The sequence below is a fragment of the Bombus vosnesenskii genome, unplaced genomic scaffold, assembly GCF_011952255.1.
Source record: "Bombus vosnesenskii isolate JDL3184/JDL3185 unplaced genomic scaffold, Bvos_JDL3184-5_v1.1 scf7180000014451, whole genome shotgun sequence".
Taxonomy (NCBI): Eukaryota; Metazoa; Arthropoda; class Insecta; order Hymenoptera; family Apidae; genus Bombus; species Bombus vosnesenskii.
In genome coordinates, this window is record NW_022883459.1 from 65163 (window position 1) to 88865 (window position 23703).

At 41.8% G+C, this 23703-nt stretch overlaps 1 protein-coding gene across 1 annotated transcript; it reads left to right on the top strand.

Annotated features, from left to right (window-relative positions):
- Positions 1–13017: 13017 nt before the first annotated feature.
- LOC117239899 (nuclear transcription factor Y subunit gamma-like) lies at positions 13018–14076 on the top strand. Its single transcript, XM_033505732.1, has one exon. The coding sequence runs from the start codon at positions 13117–13119 to the stop codon at positions 14074–14076; it is 960 nt and encodes a 319-aa protein (XP_033361623.1). The 5' UTR covers positions 13018–13116.
- Positions 14077–23703: the final 9627 nt, after the last annotated feature.

Genomic DNA, 23703 nt, shown 5'->3' on the forward strand with positions numbered 1-23703 from the left:
TGCTAGCTTTGAAAAGTTACGAATAAATTTTCTGTAATAACCTGCTAGCCCGAGGAAAGATTTTACTTCTGTTGGGTTCTTAGGTTGTCTAAAGTTTTTTACTGCTTCTATTTTCTTCGGATTGGGTTTTACTCCCTCACTTGTTACGGTATGTCCGAGGTATTCCAATTCGGGCTTTAAAAATTCGCACTTATCTGGCTGTAGTTTCAGCCCCAATTCCCTAAGTCTTTGTAAAACGATAGCTAGGTTTTGGTTGTGTTCTTCTATCGATTGACCAAAAATAATAATATCGTCCAAATATGCAAAGCAATGTTTATTAATAAGTCCGCGAAGCGCAGTGTCCATCATTCTTTGAAATGTCGCTGGCGCGTTTTTGAGTCCAAACGGCATTCGATTATAATGGTAATGTCCTTGTGGTGTGCTAAATGCAGTGTACTTCTTTGATTTGGGATCCATAGGAATTTGGTGAAATCCCGAGGATAAGTCTAGGGCGGAAAAGAATTTTGCGTTTCCTAACTGCGATATTATGTCATCTATGTCGGGTAGTGGATATGCGTCTTGGTCCGTAAGTTCGTTAATTTTTCTGAAGTCAGTTACAATTCTCCATTTCTGTTTTCCCGAGGCGTCCTGTTTCTTTGGTACAACTCATACTGGGGAATTATATGGAGAGTCGGAAGGTTCTATAATGTTTTTCCTAAGCATTTCGTCCATCTGTCGCCTAATTTCTGTTTTGTGGCATTCAGGGGGTCGGTAGGATTTAGTGTTTATGATTTTGTTCTCTTTTAGGGTAATTGTATGCTTAGCAAGTGAAGTGCACGGTAAGAGTTCTGTTTCGAGATTGAAGACGTCCAAATAGTAAAGTAATATCTTTTCAATTGGTTCTCTGAGAGCCTTTTCTATATGTGAAAGTCTAACTAGATCTCTGAATGTAGAAATTTGATTGTAGGTGTTGGAATTTTCGATGCAATTAGTGATTTTTAAGTTGGACTCACCATCATTGATAAAGCATACTGGAGTCGGTTTTCCTTCTAGGTACACTGTCTTTGATATGGCTTGCCCAGGTGATATGGTCGTTGCCGGTTGTAACAAAATAGTATTATTATTTAGTTTTAATCTGTTGTTGGAAAGATTGAATTTAAACTGTCGTAATGCGGAGAAACCTAATATTCCATCTTCTATTAGCGGAAAATCATCATCTATTATATGAAAGTCTATCTTTTTGTCAAACAGATCTATAATGACGCGTTCGGAAGTTTCGAATTCAGAGTGTCCCATTGTGAATTTCTTCACAGGTACCAGTTCTGTTCTTGCTGTCCATTTTCGCTTGAGCAGGTTGATTCCTGCCCCTGAGTCGACAAGAAATGTTCGTTTCGGTTGTCCGGCTGGTCCAAGGAGCACTGTGGGTAGTTCTCCTGTAGTTGCATTGATCCTGATTCTTTCGTTTCCATCCGGACGAAGTTGATTGGGGGTGCTCGTTGTTGTAGGCTTGGTGTTCGAAAATTTGGACATTGGTTTGATCTGTGTCCAAAGCGTTTGCACTTGAAACATTGTACCTGGGCTCGTTCTTCTAACGGTGCTCGTCGAAAGGCCGTTTTAGGTTGTTGGGCGAAACCATTTTGAATCGCTCTGGGCGGTGTGGACGTGAAATTTGCTACTGGTCGTGGTCGATTATCGGGGCGAATGGTCCGTTCCTTACGGGTTCTGTGCTCATGAAAGTATCTTTCGATTTCGATGGCGCGTTTCTCGGCTTCAATAAAATTCTGCGGCGGAGTGGTCAGTAGTATTTGTCCTATTTCTAATTTTAATCCGCGAACAAAGTCCGTTATCGAGGCTTTCAAGATTCTGTCGCTCACGGCGCGTCTGTTCATTTCCTCTGGGTATTCATTAGTAATGCTGTGCTGTAATTCATTGTAGGCTCGTCTAAACCGAGTAATATAGCTCTGTACGCCTTCACTAAACCCTTGTCTAGTGTCTCGTAATTGATCCTGGTTTTCACGGACCGAGCTTCGGGTCGCTAAGTTCTGTCGTAATGCTTGGTATAAGTGTGCGTATTCTGAAATGTGCACACTGCGTATTGCCATAGCTGCTTTTCCCGAAATTCTCTCAGTCTTAATCATTCTTAGCAGTAAGTACTGTTCGCTGCACATTACCCTCATCTCTTCGACTTCTCTAACGAATTCTTCCACTCCTATATCATCTTCGCCGTTGAGTGATGATATACATCTTATTACATCTGTAGCTTTAAGCTCTGGTTGCGTAGAACGTTGGAGGAACGCTCTGCCCTCGGGTGATTGGGGTGGCTGAGTCATTGGAGGGGGTTCTCGGAAGACTGATTGATCCGTAGTGGTGGGGTTTATTTCATCTATAGTTATCAGGGAGCTGGCTTCTGATCCGTTTCTCATTTGCATGTTTGCTAACTTATCGCTTATTCGTGCGATCTCTGCTTCGAGTCGGTTAAATCGTTGCGTGGAACTCTCGCTCTCTTTCTGCCATGCGTCTATTATAGCTCTAACTGTTGGGTCTATTCCACTACTAGTTAAAGCGGCGTCAACCATTTCGGTATTACTTTCTTGTGGCGTTGCCATTGTTATACTACTTGTACTGTCTGTGCTATTTGACAAAAGAGTTCAGCGTTCGCTCACCTTGATCGTTTAGCCCGTAGGAAAGGTGCCGTTGCGGTGTTCCTTTGTCGAAACGTCAGAGGTGTCTGCTCTGTTGCAGTGGTCCGTTGATCCTCAATCTTCGAAGTTGACCGTAGCCCGAAATGCGTAATTTCGTTTTCTCGAAGCTGATGGATCCTGGCAGGATCGCCAAAATGTCACGTAATTTTTGGGTTGGTCGGTGGAAATAAAATATAGTTGAGTCGTAACACAACTATTTACTTGGTTTTAATCAACCTTTATTATGAATTCAGCAATCACAATGTATCACGCACTGAATTAACAGAAATCACAATTCACTCCAACCACGTTATGTAAGACTTAGTTACAACAATACATTAAGTACGCGACTTATAAGAGTAGAGACCGACATAGATATGTTGACTATTCTAAGGATACAGAATAAGTGAAGTTTTTCTGACGATACTGTGTCTGAGGAAAGCTAGGGGTGGGTGTGTCTAAGGACACGGGACTATCGGATTTGTTGATGACAATTTTGGTTAAGGAAGTGAGGGCAGTAGACACCATCTCCGATTGGATAATAGGACGGTTGGTGGACCAGGAAGGGTTTTAGCCGCCCTCGCGAGAAAGTTGCCAACGGAACATACCAGATGTGGAGAAAACCAACTTTCTAAGCTAACACGTGGTAGACAATAAACGTAAAGGGAAATTTAAGACAGGAAATACTCGCTTGGTCCGAAGGACCTTAACTATAAAAATGCCAAGGCCCCCTGGTGGGCACTTAAGACTATTGAGGGTGCGCGCCAAGGATATGCAGACATCTGGGTGCCATCCTGTCCGTGGTGTGTGGCCTGGTCTCTGATATGAATTGACGTTACAACACCATCGGCGCCTGGATGAATCTTGATAACTCGGCCCAGAGGCCAATGCATGGAGGGAACGTTGTCCTCTCTGAGGATGACGATTGTGCCCTTTTGGATGCTGTGTCCACCCTTGCTCCATTTATTGCGGTTGGTTAGCTCGTTCAAATACTTCTTATGCCAGCGGTTCCAAAAATGTTGTTTAAGCTGTTGGATATGCTGCCATTTGGAGAGTCGGTTCGATGGAATGTCCCTGAAATCTCGATCGCGTAAACACATTAATGAATCGCCAATGAGGAAATGTCCGGGAGTGAGGGCTAGGAGATCATTTGGATCGGTGGAGATAGAAGTTAGAGGGCTGGAATTGAGGACTGCTTCTATTTCTATGATAAGAGTATTACGGTGTTAAGCTCATATGTTTCTGTTTCTCCACTCGCGCTGCGCCATAATATCCTTTGATATTTCCGATCCTCTGGTCGTACGAGGAATTGCCGATACATTTTCTCGATGTCGCCAGTGAGTACGTACTGATGAGCCCGGAATCTAATTAATATACAAAATAAATCTTCCTGTAACTTGGGTCCTGTGTAAAGTGTATCGTTTAGGGAGGTTCCGGTAATGCTTGGTGCCGATCCGTCGAAAACTACACGGAGTTTGGTGGTTTGACTCGATGCTTTGGTCACGCCATGATGGGGTAAATAGTATCCGTTGTCGTCGGAGTGGTTGACATTGACCTCGTCATGTGTCCCAATGCCAGGTATTCCTGTATTACCGTTCGATATTCTGATTCGAAGCGTTTGTCGTGCTGGAATCGGCGATTGAGTGAGGCGAGTCGTTTAATTGCCAGCGTTTTAGAGGATCCGAGTGACTGAAGCTGATCGTTGAACGGTAGAGCGACGATGTATCGTCCTTCGCTGGTGCGTCGGGTGTGGGCTTGGAAGTGTTCTTCGCATCGTCGATCTGCCCTCTGAGATATGTTTAATTGAGGGTCCTTCATCGATTTCCCAAAACCGCGAGGGGTCTGCTTGTAAAGTCGTCGTGGATGTGTGAAATATGTTTGTCGCGGTTTGGGAAGTTGGACTCCCCAACTATAATTATTTTACTACAGAATCCTCAAAAACATGATGTATGTATATATATCCTGAAATATTATCAGTCTATTGTCAAGTTATAGAACATTATGGAAATTGCCAGTTAAAGTCATAAAAAACAAAAAATAGGGAAGTTCGTTAAAATATGTGATTTTCCAATCAAGATATAGAATTTATTCGAGTAATATAGATTACGGTAGAGATGGTGACGGTAACAATGAGTGGACTGATTCTTCGTGCGAAAACAAATTGGAAGCGCAGAGCGATGTATTGTTTCAGCGAATATCGATTTTAAAGCACGGTTTTAAAGTACGTGTGCGTTTGACTAGGTGTGTTAATTAATATTGCTGTCTGATTTTCGATATGTAAATACAATATCTACATATCTTTAAACTTATGATAATTGAACTAACAATTTTTTTAAATTTAAATTAAACTTATGATAATTGAACAAACAATTTTTTTAAATTTATATTAATATTTATCCTTTTAAATGCAACAATTTTTTTTAATAATAACTTCACGCGTAAGTCAGCTGCGCACATATTTGATCGTTCTTTAAAGCTTGAATCTCTGCGAAGAGAAAAAATCTTTCAACCAACAAGAACTGGTTCTACGTTTTCTATCCATTTCCTTCCAGATAAATCTCTCTATCTAAAATCCTTATTTCCGTATTTCCTTGAAAAGGTTAAAGTCGTTTTGTATAAAATCCAATGTAGAGAAGAAGGAAGATCCGCAAAAGATTCTTTCAGCTTTCCCTATGTTTGAGCTCGAATCAAAGCAATCCTATTCCCAATAGGGTGACTATGCGTTTAACTTCTCATAGAATCTCTCTGATTCCGTGTGATACCTTCGGTGTTTTTGAAGTATGTAATTGATGTCGTAATGTCAACGCTTTGCAGTGCGAATTCAATTTTGCGTTGCAATTTCCCTGTTTGCGTGGCAAAAGCATAAAATCGATAGCGCACGTTTCGATAAACACGTTTTCTTTGCTGATGGCGCACTGTAAATATAAATATTTGAATAAATATCGCGAATTTCATGTTGCTAAAAGATTTATACTATTTATTCGTAAATAACTGTTGGATATGTTTAAGTTGAAACCACTGCATTAGGTCTTTTTTCTTGTTTAAAATTATTTGTATTGGTAAATTGAATGAAAGTTCTAACATGTAATTTGTTCTTCTTTTATAAATAGTTTACAGAGGATAAAGCGTGGGTAACTCAAGACTGTCGCGATCATGACACTATACATACCTATGTATAGCACGTATACTAAGCTAACTAAAATAGCAAGTCAGAGAAATGGAAACTTAGGAAAATCTAAAGGAAGATAAATCGTTCGAGCCTTGACAGGAATATAAGATGCTAAGTAATCTTCCTAAGTAATCTCCTCCAGCTTTTTCTATTTTGATCAATAATTATTAGTACATGTTAGGAAAACAAATAGAATTTTTGTTCTCAAGCGAGGTATAATTTAAATTTTGTATGTACACAAAAATGTTAAATATCTGTAATAAACATGGTACAATCAATTTTTTTACATAAAATTATATTGTATAGGCTATTGTTATTTAAACATTCTAAATTGGACGAAGAAAAAAAATGACGCAAATAAAACGTAGGACATTTTAATTAAAGAGACTAATATAGAGATTTATCTACTTAACTGTGATTAAATCATCTCCACTTAACGCTCTACCTCTTCTATTAATTATGCTTCGTTAAACTATGATTACAGAGGATGGGTTTTTTGATAAAATGACATTCTGACAAATATATATAGATCGATATATATAGATATACATAGACAAATATATAGATTCTTACAACAGTAGTTATGAATGAACAGTAGTTATTGTATCAATTCCGTTCTTCAAAAGCTTCATTTGTGAAAAGACAATTCGCCAGAATATGGATTCACTGTAGTTATAGCTATAGGATTTCAATCTAGTTGACAGACTTGCTTTACGTAGAGAATATCTGTCTCTTGTTCTACTTTATCGCGATTCTCTCCTCATCTTATACGCTTTGTCGAGCAAAGTAATATTGGCATATATCTCGGCTCTGGTTACAATCATTAGTTTCCGCCTAAACGGTTAGAATCACATAGCTCGCGCTCTACTCTCGTTTATTCAACATTCAGGCCATATGGTCGCATGCGACGAGTTTTATGTTAATTCCGACCGATTACAATACCTTTCTTTCGTTTACAAGGAACGACGAGACTGGCAGTTGCGTGATTTCCAATGCAAAAGCCGCGATATCTGCACGATAACCTAACCTCAACCGATTTTGTTGTACTATTCTTATGTGGACTTCGTTTGTACCACTTTCGTAACAAAAATAGAATACGTAGAACACAGCATTCCGTTATGCGATATTGTCGATTCCTAACATCCGAAAAATCAGAGATAATTTTTTCCCTACAGTTGTACATTTGTGTGAAAAATTACGAACGTAAAGTTGTTTGGTGCATGCACAGTCATCCCCTCCCCTTCATTTGCGTGGACATGCTAGAAAGATTCACTTTTCCACGGCGAAACTGTATGTATTATAATTTCATTTTTACAAAGGTCGAACATCCTACTATGCATAAATTTAATATTAATATAAGCAGGTTTCCTGTTAAGTATTACATCTGACGTATAAGCACACGTGTGTACGAGCCTTGGTTTTAAATGTCTTATAGTAGACACCGAAAAGATTATTCAGTTGGATATCTGACTCAACATCAATATTTTACTAGGAGATAACATGTTAAGAACACGTTGGTGGATGGCATGGGAGATGATGAATGAAGACATACTTCTGTGAGATACATAAAATAGTAGTCAGAACGTATTTTGGCGCTTGGGGACAGCAACAGCTTTTTTTTGTTTTTATTTATTTGTTGAAATTACAATCAATTCTCGCGTTGAGAATTTTCAGTAATTTTTCTGGCGTGGCGCAGTGACATGGCTGTTTATTTACAATAAGTTAATACTTATTATAGATAGGTATAATTTATAAGTATTATAAGTAAGTGCATATGCTTAATTTGGATAATTAAATGAATCTAACGTTTAGGTCTAGCGAGTAGTGCCTCTTCAGCCTGCGAATCTGGTCCGTCGTATCGAGTAGTCCAGTGATTAGGGGATTTCGGTGTTTCTTGACTCTTTTGCTATATCTGTCGCTATATTTTGCTATTTCCTCTTTGACTGTAGGTATCTTGAGGTCGCGATGGATGGTTTCGTTGGTAACATACCAAGGTGCGTCTATTAAGGCTCTTAGCGCTTTCGATTGGAATCGTTGTAGTATTTCGATGTTGGAGTTACTTGGACAGCAACAGCTGGTGATACTGTCATACACCTCCATTTATAAACTTTCGAAAATCGATGTGACCTTCAAACTTTAATGTATTCTGTTTCACAGCACAAAATGTTTCCGAAACGTAAGTTTATTGTTACAATAAACTTGACTAGTGGCTCTGAAATACTATCCTTGAAAAAACAATGGGGAAATTGGAGCAAAAAAAAAAAAGAAGGAAATAAACAAAGACCTTGTTGGTTCGTAAAAATAAAATATGCTACAGGAAAAACTTTTTCCAACGGATTGAGATGCGACAAGCTTTAAAAGCTATGACGCGAATCGAGCGTTTGTCTACAAGAGCGCATTTTCGGTGGATATATATGTCGGAATGACATTGGGGATAGGGTTGTCGGTGTTTGAGGAGTCTTCATTGAAGGTAGCCATCGTTGCGGTGTAACGAAGATACGATTTATTGACACAGGTATGAATAACACAGGTTTTGACAATCTACCACGGCGGTGAGACGTCCGCGACACTAGTGACAGTGGTCTCCGGTTCAATAACGAATCCGCGGCCAACGGGATGACAGATGGGCGTTCTCGCTGAATCTAAGTCTGACTCGTAAAAATAATTGCTGAGCGTAAAGACTTTGGTCTTTGGTCGACGGGAGCGCGTAAAAGAATGCCCGTCCCGTCCCGATGATGCCACAAAGGAAAACTATAATGGGGTGTGTCTAAGGACACGAGATCATCGGATTCGTCGAGGAAAGCCTTCGTTTAGGAAGTAAGGGAAATTGTCGTTGCTGCTAATTGGTCAATCTCCATATCGGTGGTTAGAAAAAGATGCTAGACGCCCTCGAGGGAAAGTTGCTAGTGGGAGACGCCGCTCGTTGAAAAATATGTCTCCCCTATCTTCCCGTAGTTGGGACTGAGACTGTTTGTCTGTTTGAAGGACTTTAGTTAACTAAACCTTAAGATTTATAACGGGCCCTCGGGCTAGCCGAACATGTACTGCGGAGACGCATCGACGTCTGGCAATCATCTTCCTCGAAGAATAGGGTCTGCGCGTGGCGAGCCACGGGACAGAAACCGTTGGAATGTTTACTGTCGCGTGTCGCCACGAATATTTCTTTTAAGGAGAGCTATAGAATTACTCCATACCTTTGTTAGGCAAAGCGTTCATCTGTCACCTCGAGCCAAAGCTCACCGTCACTAATCTCGAACAATTACAATCGGATTGAATAACTACAATAGTTTAGTTACAGTTATAGTAGACTTTAGATTGCAATGTTGCGGGGCTATCCCAAGGTTCCGGTGTCCTTTCATCTCCGACATATATTTAACTATATATATTAACTATATATTTTCCCTAGGAACAGTAAGATTTTAACGATACAACTTTATCAAGAGATCTTAATGTCATAAACGGTATCGAAACTTCGTAATTCATATTGTTAAGGAAGAAAATATTGGTAATCTCCTCGAACGACGAGCGCTTGATATTCACAATTAGAACTCGATATCTTAGCTTCTTATAATATCCTAATAAAATGTTATTTATCGATTACAATTGTCCTGTCGTATTTTATTGTGTTTGCTTTATAAATGTGAACTTTATTCAAAAAGAGTTCATCGATATAACGGTATTGAAGAGAACTACTCGAGAAACTATATCTAGCCCTTGGATGGAGGGATTGCTTGCTTCTTACAATCGAATAATTGGAGTGTAACCAGAAACACGAACGGTAATTTAGCAATGGAGAAGAACTTTAGAACGACAGCAATTTTCTTCTTGTTTCTTTGAGATAGGCACCGTTCATTTTATGTTTGACGAGAATGGGGTTGTTGGACGAATTTGATTAAAAAGGAAAGATCTTTAACAAATATTCTTCCCATTGATACATTCCTATATTTTTGATTTAATTATTTGAAAATGCAATTTTGCATATACCTATGTGCAATTATATACTATAATCGCAGGCGTTTCTTTAAAATGATGTACTATTGAAACAAGGCAAAATATCGTCAAATTCTTCGAGATTCAATTTCTCAAAAGAATGGCTCTATTGATTAACCAAACATAGTTACCATAAGCATATACGTACTTCTCAGAAAAGATAGTTATATCTAGATCAATATTACTCCCCACAGTGACCTATATGTCAAAGAAAAAAAAGACACATCAAGTATTAAATCATACTACTATTACGTCCACTATCTCTACAAATCCTCCACTCTTGGAAAAATCTATCTTATTCGAACGTAACGTAACTCAAATTAAATCTTTTCCATCATCATAAATACGAAACATTTATAAAATTATCATCTTCGATTATTTACTCAACATCTAGCTAACAAAATCTTCTCCATCGCCGTACCCCTTAATCCTGACCGCGTATAATTAACGTATGAATAGTTAATTTATTGAAATTTAAACGACCATTTTACGCTACTTGTACTCGAATGATTTTAGGATCTTGCTGTATCTCTTGCACAGTGTTATACTGACAGGCGAGAAACATAGAAACGTAACTTCCGATCCACTGATTTACCCTAAACACACGATGATAGGTTATACGGTGGACGCAATACAGAAGCGTTTCCGATGCAATTCGAAGGTACGTTGTTACAATGGAGTTCATCGATCCATAGTGACTATTTCCCCGCCAACTACAGCCTGTAATAACGGAATAGCCAATAAAGTATATCCTGTCGATTTAATCGTTACCCCACGGTGCACCGCGCGCACGGAGATCGGATCGGTGATTTTCACGTGATGTTTCGCAAATCGTGAGGCGCTCGCGTGATTCGCGCGTTTTAAGCGTTCCCGCTCTTCCCGTCCGATAGAAAGAGAAAGGGAACAGGGGGTGGAAGGAAGAGTGAAGATACGTGATGCGGGTTCAACCTGCCGCGGGAACTTTTAAAGAAGGTCGGTGCAACGGGAGAGATGTAATTTTAATAAATTGGAGAGCAAGTCATTGTAAAAGATTGATATTCAGATGTTGGAGATGCAGCAGATTTACAACTCGCTGGAATTAAGTTAGTTAAGGCGTTGAAAACCTAACGTCTTTTCAAAGGCGTTTGCCGCGTTTCTTTTCAAATCAAAATACATACATACGATACGAACAATGTATGCGCCTAAAGTTTTAAAGTTAATTTCTATTCAAGGAATGGACTGTTTTATTATAGATTTAGGAAATTGAGAAGAAGCAATTGCTTGTTTCTAAGAAAGAATCGCGAGAAGTACAGTTAGAAACTGTATTGTGAATCACTTTTCCTGGTTTCCGTAACGAGGAAGTGAAAAAAAAACGCAGACAAGTCAGCGTTTACCGCAGCTAAATGGAAGATACGCAGGTACGAGTCGTTACAGTTTTGTCGTTGCAACGATTCCCGCTGCGTAATTTGATAATGAACAGTTGAAAAATAGCAGCGTTGTGTCCGTACTCCTTAATATCCCATTATATGGAAGTTAACGACCGGAAAATACACCGCTCGACTACTTGAAGGAAGTAGCTCATGAGCAAGTCTTTTGTATCCTCGCAATGGTATAATTCCTGTAACGTCTCGTTCTCGGAGGATTTATTTCGTTGATTTGTACTTGTTTATTGCTTTTGTGTTTTCATGAATGGAGCATGTCGCGTGCGATTCGTAATATGGTTTTAATGGCGTTTCGACTTCAATGATATCAGCGGCTGATTGCGCTTCCCGTAAGAAGCTTCCAATCATTATGTATTTTAGGAACAACAGATAAGGATATTTAGAGAACGAATTAATTATTCAATTGTTCGCGCAAGAAATACCTGTCTCTTTTTCGAAAGTTATAAATGCTGTTTTCAAAGAGTTCCTTAGCTCACCATAAACCAGATAAGAATCTTTGGTTCCGTCTAGAAAAAGAAACCTTCAGATCAAACCGAAAGGGGTTCGGATTATATTTTCTAATCGTATTTGTATATTTCTTTTTACGGTCAGCTTGTCATCCACGTACAATCGAACAGAGAGTCCATTAATTATTTCCCTTCGACTTGTTTCAGGGGGAGCATCTCGGAAGCCATGCCGGCTGACGAGTTCGCTGGAAATCGAAACAGAAGCAAACCAAGACTGCAACCACCTTAACGAACCGCTATTATCACTGGCAAGGTCTTCGGGCAGACCGGATCTAATCATGCTCACGCCGACCATGCTTCCTGTGCACTCGTTCCTCTTTCTTAACGACGTCAACCAGAAGATCGGGTGCTAAAAAATTCGAAATCGAGTTGATTGAAAATCTCAAGGAATATTAAAAAAATACGAATAAACAATTTGATATAGAAATCATCCATTTTGGGCAAAGAAAAGAAACAATCAGAAAAAGGAATAACCACAGAAGCTCTGAATTTCATTGCTTCCTAATGGTACTTCCTTGGATATTTTTACATTCTGGAGGCGTGAACGAACTCTGAAAAACAGAAACGACTTCTATCGGATGATCGAAAGAACTACCTGGACACTGAGTATAATTATTCACACGTGCGGATGCCATTTCCGGCATGTTTCTCCATGAAGAAGGTCAGCTTCAGTTTTTGCCACTTGTAGGTAGAAGTTGAAGTGGCGGACGTCTTAACGAGGTTGCTAGAATGTCAAACAAATAGATGAGGGAAATATTATGAAGATATATTTATGAATATCTAATTGAGCATTTAATTAAGAACTTAATCGAAAGACCAAAATAAGTTGGTTCTTGAGACCAAGTACCTATCTAAGTATAATAGTCTTTCGTACTTACGGTTTAGTAAGAGGACTCGAGTAAAACGATTACTCGTTAAAAGGAACAATAGAATAATCATGCCTCCGCAGACGGTGGTCTCTGCTTTCATGCCTCATCGTGGAGAATCTCAGCGAAAAAAGTATCTCGAAGCGTGAGCTGAAAGGTGGCTATGTAGGCTGCCTAGTGAATGCCGTCGCCATGGTGGAGCTGGCGTGTAGCAACTCCCTAAGTCCAGGAACCTAATCCCGCGTCAGAAAGACAAAATTCGCTACGGAGAAAAGTAAACAAAAATATATATATATGAAAGAAGAGACAAAGATTAAAGGTCGTTAAGAATTAAAGGTAATTTAATGATAAAAGGGAGAAAGAATTGTGTAAAAATTCTACTGGGAAAGAAAAGAAAGAAGAAACCTCCAACGAGAAAGACGTGCTCAGAAGCGAGTCCCGCGTAGCGCCATGTAGAGGAGCAGGAAGAAGCGCAGTCTTCCTCAGGCATTCCAGCGTCGAGTAATGCTGAAGCATATCCTGACGGGGCAACCGTCGTCAGCGGGCTCCAGGCACCAGCACAATGACTACCAGGCGAGCTCGGGCTCGCTGCACGGCGGCCACCACCACCACCACCATCATTCTGGTCACCAACAGGATCAACAGCAACACCATCATTACAACCAAAACAGCAACGTTCGTGGAACGACAGGGGGCAGCCAAGGACGGGGAGTCGACGTTTACGACTCGGTGGTCCATCAAAGAGCCAACGTGCATCAGGCTGCCACCACGCCATCTTCCACTCACAGACACCCTTTGAATCATTCTCAGTTGAGCGTGAACAATCTTTCTCAACGATTGAATCACTCGCACGCTCTTAATCTGTCCACGTTGTCCACGTCGAAGCATTCTGTGAACAGCGTCAGTCCTGTTGCCGGTGGGAATAACAATAACAATAATAATAATAATCTGTCGACTACATTGGGGGTGATATCCCCGGCGCCGCTGCACCAGGACAGCAGACCTAAAGCGAATGGAGGCTTTGATATCTCGAGACCGTCCAGATTACCCAGTCAGGCGACACCTTCGCCTGCACCTGCTCTTCAGGGTACGACTACCGGGGGACAGTTAACCGGTCCCGGTTCCACGGCGTACCCCTTGAACGCTTCCTGGTCGTCGTCCCTGTCAAGGAATCACAAGGACCACGAGGTTAGCGCGAAAGAGACGTTGACCAGTTTGGGTTTATTGTGTCTAGTGTCGTTGTTACTGGCGCTACTCTCGTTGATCTTCTTGCTGAAGATCTCACCGTTAACGGTGACGCCGAGTAGCCTGATCAGCCCGGAAGAGTATACGATAGTCTACGAGGTGACGTTAGCGCTGTGCGCACTCGCCCTCTCCCTAAACCTCTGCTGTCTCCTCATGTGCGCTATACAGTTCCTCTTCACCTTGAAACTCGTCAAGACTTCGTATCAAGGACATTGGTGAGTAGAGTTTTCGTTTTATGCCACGCTGGGTAAATCTGTGATTTATAACGCTTCAAATACCTTTGTACATAATCCGTACTTTACTCAACCCGAAGGTCGAACAAGGTGTGAAAAATATATACGTTTAAAGTTTGTATCCTTAAGATACTGTTATCTTTGAAAATTCGGAAGTCAAACAAAATACACAAAGAGAAACTTCTAAAAGTGCAAATAAACGTTGAGATACAAATATCCTTTAATCCGAACTATACATATGATGGAAAGAGGACTCTCATAGTCATCGACATTTTCCCTCCTAAATGTCAACAGCATCCATATTTACATTGTTGCTGTTGTACATGTAACTTTTCAAACTTACTTAGGTATTGATAAAGAAAAGAAAAACGAGCATTTTGCTGGTAGCTGGGAATTCGCGGGATTCGCGGTCGAACGATGATTACCATTAATTTCTATAATCTGGCGACGCTATCCTCAATCAAGATTATCCTTGTGCCGGAATATAAGTTCTCATTCGTCCATGCGTGGCCTATCTGTGTGCGTCTGGAACAAACGCAGTGTCCCGTATCCCGTGCGATATATCAGAGGCCTGTCTAGTGTTTCTTCTCACGCGGCCTGGAGGACAAAACGCAAAAATTCACATCCTGTACTTGACGTGCAAGCGTTCACCGACCGCGTGTCCCGTTTTTACTGATCAAACACGTGTCTGCAATCACAATACGATACTGTGTGGTGAGATGTATCCGTAAATGCGTATGTTTCGTGACGCGAACCTTGAAAATGAAAATTACACTTTCGTTTATTCCTCGAGCGTCGTGCCCGCAGGAAATCGTATAATAATTTTATTAGTAAGATTTTTTTTTATATAGACTACGCTATATTAATTTGTGACCAAGCTGAAAGATCGTGACACGCCCTTTGTGTAGAAATTGCAATATTCTCCGTTTTACCTAATAATTCTCCCAGCAAATTCAGCACGCACGTTCGCGAAAAATATTATCGAATAGACACAGTGCAGTGCAGATCAAGTTACAAAGGGAATATAGATATGTTCGCCTCCCGTGACACGCAACTCGAAAGCGAAAATAAGGCTCGTTAAAGACAATACATACTCCTCGAGATGGGATCTGTGGTTTCTGCTCGGAAGTTCCCTTATCGTTGGTCAATCGGATTTCTTTTTTATCTTTTTCGTTGCCGACCGAGACAAAGTAAGCATCGCCGACTCTAATTACTAGCGAATGGAAACGCGCGTTAAGTTATGCAGATTGGCCGAAATCGTCGGCCAAATTACTGTGTGTTACGTCGCGTAACACTCTACCTAGCCGAGGCCACACACCGCGGGCAATATGGCAACCAGATGTCTTCGGATACTCACTGCGTACCCTCAACAGTCTCAAGTACCTTCCATAAATCTCATAGATTTCCTAGTAAAGGTCCTTCAAACCAAACAAACGTCTGTTTCCGAAGAATTTCCAAAGACTATTGTCTACCACGGCGTGACAAGGGAAAGTTAGTTTTTCTCACGTACGCTGCAACTTTCCTCCCACTAACCACTTTCTCTCGAGGGCGGTTAAGACCCTTCGTGTGACCAATTAACAACGAAGCCTATTCCCTCACTCTCCTAACTAAAATCGTCACCAACAAATCTGATGGTCCCGTGCGCTAGACACACTCATCCTTAGCTTTCCTCCGAGACAGCATCGTCTCCCAAGACAGTACTGATTTTACATCCTTCGAACGGTCAACATCCTTCAACCGGGTATACACACCCGTAGATCAGTCACTCACTCATCTCGTACATACGCACCAGCGTAACTGTCTTCGTTATAAGTTGTTGGAATAAACGGTGAAATATAACTTACTCTGCTGTGTCATATTCATTTAACCATCTCTGTTATCTTAACCGAAACAGGGGAACGACTACTTCGCGGCGTCGATTCACCGAATCGTAGCGAGAATTTACGCCTTTCGCTGACGCGTTTTCCTCGCGACCGCGTCTCTCCGCGAACGGTCGTAACACTGTGATTACCCTCAACGGACACGCCGTTTTGAGTTTTCTCTTCGGTTCTTTAATTCCGTCCTTTTTCTTTCGCTCAGTTTTTTGGCCAGTGGCGGGTCTTTTATCGCGTGGCGAGTTTGATTCGCGTGGGAAAATGTCGTATGCTCTTCGGCAGATAGAAAGATCATTGTTTCTTAAAGCATCCAGACGTTGTGCGTGATTGGCATATTAAAGTTTCTTGCGAATGTTACCGTGTGACCATGTCTCCCTTGTGACCGTAATTGTGCGACGATGTTTTCCTGCAAATATTACCATCTAACAAGTTTTTCCAACGAATATTACTGTTCGATCAGGTTTTACTCGAATCTTGTTCTTCCCTTGATAGGGTCCTTATATAGAGTGTCCCAGGATTTCGCAGTCAAATCTATGCCACTATATTCCTCTGACTATTTTAATGTACCAAACTACGAAGATGCGGCTGATATTGTGCGTGTTGCGTTATTCCACAACTAGGCTTGATTGGCAGGCCATTGGAACGAGATTTGTTCAAGCTGTTCGAAATGTTGGAGAACGAGCCGTTAACATTGTAATGTATGCAACTACAGAGACGTATCGTAACTTTTGTTTCGAGAACAAATAACAGAGAAGAAGAGAATAATGAAGATTGGACACGGACGAAATTAGCTGTCGATCTTGAAACTCGTGCACTGCGATTTCAGATAATCAAATTAGCATAGAATGAGATTTGGGAACGGGCAGAGTATATTCCGGAGTTTGGATATATATATATATTTAGATTAAAGATTGGTTCTTTGCGAGAAACGTTTTTAAGCAACATATGAAATTCTTCGTCTATTTATAGTATATTTCATTTTACTATAGTGGGAGCAGTATTCTATAAATCGGTTTATAAGAGTGCGAATTTATTATCTTAACGCTAGCCTTGCTAAACCCGGTCAAATGACCGGTTTCAAAATTTAATTTGAAATTGTGCGTTGGTCGTTGTTTCTTTTCTCACTCCAACTTTATGTAAATTCTTATATTATCCGACTAATCAATTTCTCAATTTTTGTTGACGTAAGAATCTATATAAAGTTAGAAGAAGAGAAGAAACAACAATGACTGTACAATTCTAAATTAAATGTTGAAACACGGCCTTTTGACCAGGCCTGGTAGAGTTAGTGTTAAATCATGCTTTGTAATTATTTATTTTGGCTGGTGGTAAGCAACGGTAACGCAAACACTGATCGAAGTGGACAGGTGTTCGTTAGACAGGTATTCAGGCCCCAGAATTTCCAGGTCACCGATTGGGGCCCCTGTTGTAAATTTCTGGTGATTCGCCCAACTATTGGTTAACTAAGAGTAAAGAGAAGAGGACAGTTTACATCTGAGCTACTGCTTCGATTAACCACATTTGGCAGAATGGCCTTTAGGGAAGAAAGTGTTCCGTTTTCTGTGGTCGACCATCCTTTGTTTTCTTTTCTGAACAATAGATCTAGTTTGGACATTGATAACTAGCGGCTTATCGATCGTTCGATGACACAGGACACAGCCATTCTTTATGCTACATTATCACCACGACTAACTTTTACAGCTGTCTGCTAAGTTAATATTACCGGTTGTGTCACACTATCGCAGTGTGCCTAGAAGAGATAACCGGAGGACGATTAAAATTGCAACGTCACCGGACGCTTCTCGTTTCCCTTCTTTCTCTCTTTTCCTCGTCCTTTCGCTCAACGGTTGTTTCCCCTGCTTTGCCTCCGGGGCTTCCAGACAATTCAAGATTCTGCTGAATTGGAATGCTCGATTTTCTCCTAGAGAGCTGTTTCGCTAGAAGGAATAGTCCGAGTGTCGACGGGTATGCGAAGAACTGTCTTCTTGTGCTCTTAACCACTTAACTACGTTCGACGTGTTTATTCGTTATTGCTTGATTTTACCTGCTCACCCCATAGAGGCATTTTTGAAATTAAACTTTAAAAAGTTAAAAATTAATTGTTTCCAAAATGTTTTCAAATACTCCGAAGATCGTTGGATATTTTCGTGTTAAAATTAATAACAAAGTAAAATATACACAGCTGTATCCGCATTATTAACAATTAATTATCCTACGATATTTTTCCGGGTTACTCGCGCTCCTGAAAAATTTCTACCATGGACCTCTCCCCCATATGTAAGGAAATAAACTCCGCAGTTAACAAATTAATTGTTTCCAAAATGTTTTCAAATACTCCGAAGATCATTGGATATTTTCGTGTTAAAATTACAAAGTAAAATATGCACAGCTGTATCCGTATTATTAATAATGGAGGCTGACTCCTACGATATTTTTCTACCATAAAATTTCTACCATAGACCTCCCCCAAATGTAAGGAAATAAACTTCGCAGTTAACAAATTAATTGTTTCCAAAATGTTTTCAAATACTCCGAAGATCATTGGATATTTTCGTGTTAAAATTACAAAGTAAAAGATGCACAGCTGTATCCGTATTATTAATAATGGAGGCTGACTCCTACGATATTTTTCTACCATAAAAATTTCTACCATAGACCTTCCCCAAATGTAAGGAAATAAACTCCGCAGTTAACAAATTAATTGTTTCCAAAATGTTTTCAAATACTCCGAAGATCACTGGATATTTTCGTGTTAAAATTACAAAGTAAAATATGCACAGCTGTATCCGTATTATTAATAATGGAGGCTGACTCCTACGATATTTTTCTACCATAAAAATTTCTACCATAGACCTCCCTCAAATGTAAGGAACTGCGGCATAAGTTCCCTAATAAACAATAGGAATTTCTGTTGTAAACTACAAATTACAAATTACGAAACCTTCCGCTCTAAATTAACTAAAGATCACCAACAATTCTCCTTCGTTCTGAAACTAATTCTCCGACAATGGTGTTCCCTATGAATGAGTCAACTGGCAACGAAAGACCAAAAGCAAGAGGGTTCTCGGTCAGTGTCTCTGGTGCACGCCAGCTAGGAAGCCTTAGCCGAAGGTCGTCCGGCTGAAGATAACTGCGAAGTCTGCAAAGCGGCATTGTTAGCGAAGGAGAAGGAGCCCTGGGGTGTGCAGACGTGCTCCGAAAGAAGCACGAACTTTAATGGTGGGTCCCAGTAGTAGACGGCCGTTCCTCTTCGCGTGCTCATTGTCACTCGAACCTCGGTGCCCGTCCCTCCTTCCGTACCACGCTACCGAGTCTGAGACGCGAGGATGAAAGGAAAAAAAGCCGAAGTATGACACAGGTCCAACGACGACACCAACGACGACACCAACGACGACACCAACGACGACACCAACGACGGCGACGACGATCACAGAGACACGAGAAGAATGAAAGACAAGCGGCGCTGCTAAGTGCCGGCTCATTACTTAAATGGTCCGTGATAAGGGATCTCTGGTGCTGCTGGCGCGAACACGCTGAACAGCAGACTTTTCGAATAAAGCCACTTTTGGACAAAGTAGTTGCTGGCTCACGAAGTTTTCTTCTTTCGTTGTTGGATGGCGCAATCCTAAAGTAGGCGCGCATTTTTCTTCGCGATCTCACGTTTCGATCGCGGATTTCGACTTATTGGGGAAACAGGTTAATTGGATTATTACTGGAGAGACGTGGATGGATGAACGTTTTCATCGTTTCGTTCAATGACGGGTGAAACGCGTGAAAAGAGTTCGTAAGGTTTAAGCTGGGTGAGAAAATACAGCTTTGAATTTCCTATAAATGAGAGTTTAACAACGACGTGTCAAACACGACGCATGGAGCATTTGTACTAAATTTCTTATTAAATCTTGTTAATTCACTAGTTAAAAAACCAACTATTACATCGAACATGATACGACCAATAAAAATAAAGATATCTATACGAAGAATACGAAACGTAGATTCTTATGAATATGTGCGTTTCTTTAGGTGTATCGCTCCTCCAAACGACAATTCGCCGAAACACACATCAACTTTAACCAATGTATGAGAAATCGTCTCTAGCGCGTTTTTATGCCAAGATGAACGCTACTGTGACCCCGAACGAACCGTGAAACTGAACGATTCGATCTGTCATTGAAAACGCCCACCGGTCGCGAAAGTCTTGTTCGTTTTTCATCGACGGCCCGGTTTAACGTTACACGCGTGTCTGGTTTCTGTTCACGGGCGGTTCTTCGTGCGTCAGAGCGTCCGAGCATGCGCGTGCACCCGTTCGTCTTTCCACCAGAAAGAGAGAAGAGGGCTCTCTGTCGTGGCTGTTGGCATTCCACGCCTTCGAATCCGGCATTTCAAATTTTTTCACCGACACAGGGCACTACGCAACGGGAATAAATTTGGCGGGCCGCGACTGCGCCTTAATATTCCAACAAGCAGACAGAAAAATAGAGAAAGAAACGGGCACTCGCGTGTCTCAATGCTTGTAATTTATTTTTCGATTAATTCCCAATCACCAGCCGATAATTTTGATGTTTCCAGCTGATGATAAATCGAAAAAGTGAATAGAGGACTTCCAGTAGAATTTGCGTGATTCATTCTGGGCGTTGATTGGCGTGAATTGTTCGTCAAGACGTTATTTTTCCAAGGGTATAAAAATCTGTCAGTTAGGTGGAAACTATCAATTTGTATACGAAAGATACGATCGTATTTGAAGATTGTATCGTAGTCATCTGATGTATCGTGCAAATTTTGCACGTGACACTCTATATTAAGTTTGTTGTAGCATTAATTAATCACAGAATGTTACAAGAAAACAAATTTGGTTTGGCAAATATAATGGCCGATGTTATGTAGAGATGTGTGGCGGATCGGTATCAATAGGACGCCGACAGGTCGAGCCGCGGGTACCAACCGCCAACACTAGAGGGCTACGACGACAACGAGTCTGTCTGTCTAACTCGCTAGTGGTCGAATATACGAGCGATTGAGATAAATACCGCACCTAGCGAGACTCGCTCTACGTCTAAGGCAGGGACTACCGGGCATAGCCTTACTGACGAGTCCACCGGTAGTCCCGGGACGAAACGCTCTCTCTCTCTCTCTTTTCTTCCGTCACATATGTAATGTTTGAATTTGTAAACTATTAACTTTTTCGACAAGGAGGTATAAGGAACAAGTTAAAGTAGACGTCATGTTATGAATCATCTGCGAGATATGAAAGACTTCTTTTATGAGGGATCAACACCTCGTGAAGTCAGATTTTATTTATAACATACTTTACGATTTTGATTTATTTGTTTGAGGTGGTATGTCGTGATAGGGTCAGAAGGAAAACTCAGATTTTTTGAACGATAAATGTTTATTCACTCTAATGTCAATGAGTACACTTGATACAGGATTCGCGACTGTATTCGGTTCGCGAATGCGCGGTTATAAGATAGAGCTTGGAGCGTCATGGCGTATAAATACGTATGGTGATGTTTCGAGCTCGCGGAACACGAAGGTTTTCTTCTCGCCGTGTCGCGTAATCGGGTGAGGACCGATTTTCTCTATTCGCTCCTTTAAACGGTTCGCGAATTCCGAGTTGGCCTGTTGCTTCGTTGGTACGAAGAATTCTGTCGGCAATCGTATGCTAGTACCGTAAACCATTTCGACTACCGTTGCGTTCAGGTCCTCCTTGATAGCGGTTTCTATGCCTAATAAAACAATTGGCAGGACTTCTACCCAGTTGCTCGTATTGTGACATTTTATTGCTGCTTTTAATTGTCGATGTAGGCGCTCTACCATTCCGTTGGATGCGGGGTGATAGGCTGTTGTGCGTAAATGCTTAATGCCGAGCAACCGGCATAGTTCATTGAATAGGTTTGATTCGGACTGGCGTCCTTGATCAGTCGTTATTTTTGAAGGTACGCCGAAACGAGCTATCTATGTAGAGAGGAGGGCCGAGGCAACGGTTGTCGCTATATTGTGAAGTTTCTGCCTTCTAAGGCGTGTCGAAAATGTTTGACTGCGGTGTATATCGCGAGTAGTTCGCGATCGTACGCGCTATATTTTTGCTGAGCGGGGGTCAAAGATTTTGTTGCGAATCTTAGCGGTTGTAATTGGTTATTCGCGCGTTGTTGTAATACTACCCCCATTGCGTAGTCGGACGCATCTACCGTGAGGCTGATAGGCGCACCTGGTATCGGATGCGCCAGCATCGTGGCGTCCACGAGTGCACGTTGCGATTCGCGAAAGCTGTTTTCCTACTGCTCCGACCACTCGATGGGCGCGTTGCCCTTTTTCGCGCCTTTTAACAGGTCGTTGAGCGGCTTAAGTGTTTTTGCGGCCCCCGGTATGAAACGTCGATAGAAGTTTATCATACCGAGGTACCTACGTAGTTGCTTGGCGTTCGCGGGCCTCGACAATTTTACAATCGCTTCGACATTTTCGGGCGGCGGCTTAATTCCGTCGGGGTTTACCGAGTATCCGAGGAATGTGATTTCGTGCACGCCGAATTCGCATTTCGTGGGGTTTATCACAACGCCGTAATTATTGAGACGGTTGAGCAAGATTTTCAAATGTTCGCGATGTTGGTTTTCATCGTCCGAGGCTATGAGAAAATCATCGATGTACGCGTAGACGATATCGAGCCCGCGTATGATTTCGTCGACGAACCGCTGACATGTTTGCGTGACGTTCCGAAGTCCAAACATCATATTTGTTGTTTCGAGAAGTCCGGTAGGCGTTGTTATCGCGGTTTTTTCAATGTCCTCGGACGCAATCGGAATTTGGTGGTAAGCGCGGACTAGATCGATTTTTGAAAAGATTCGCTTGCTATGCAGATGTTGCGCGAAGTCTTCGATATGTGGCGGTGAGTATCTGTCGGGTACGGTGCGGGCGTTCAACGCACGGTAGTCGCCACATGGACGCAGGTTTCCGTCCTTTTTCGGCACTACGTGCAGGGGTGATGCCCACGGGCTTTTCGATGGTCGCATCACGCCTTGCTCGATCATGTGTTCAAATTCCGCTTTTACCTCTTTAAGTCGATCAGGTGCAAGCCGACGCGGTTTGCTGCAGACTGGTGGGCCAGGTGTAGTTTCGATGTGGTGTAGCATACCGTGTCGAATTCTCTCTTTTCCGAAGATCCGTGGGCGGGTGAGGTCCGGGAATTCTGCCAGGAGTTGGTAGTATGGTGATTCGCCGATGACGGTCTTGTCGGACGCTTCGTCTGTTGTGGCGGCGTATCCCCTTGATGACGTCTGTGTTATCGTATCGATAAGCCTTTTATTTCGCGGGTCCACGAGCAACCCGGAGTGGCTTAGAAAATCCATGCCAATGATGGGTGTTTTGACGTCGGCTACGGTAAAATCCCACTTAAATGCTCTGCGTAGGGACAGGTTTAGGTAGGGACAGGTTGGCCGGGAACAGCTCGTACTCGCTTCTGTTCACGTGTCCGTGTAGCTTGTTGCGCGGGTATACGCAAACATCTGCGCCGGTGTCGATGAGGTAGGAGATCCGCGAGGTCTTGTCCGTTACGAATATGCGGCTAGATGCCAAACCGTCGTCGTTTGCCGCTTTTACGGACGGCTGGTCCGGTTTTCCGAGTTCCAGGAGCAAGGGGGTGTGCACTTTCTCGCGCTTTCTCGGAACTGTGTGTGATAGTAACACAGCCCGTCTTGCCGCAGCGTATCGCGAGGGCGCGAACGGCGGCGGGATCGTGTGCGCGAGCG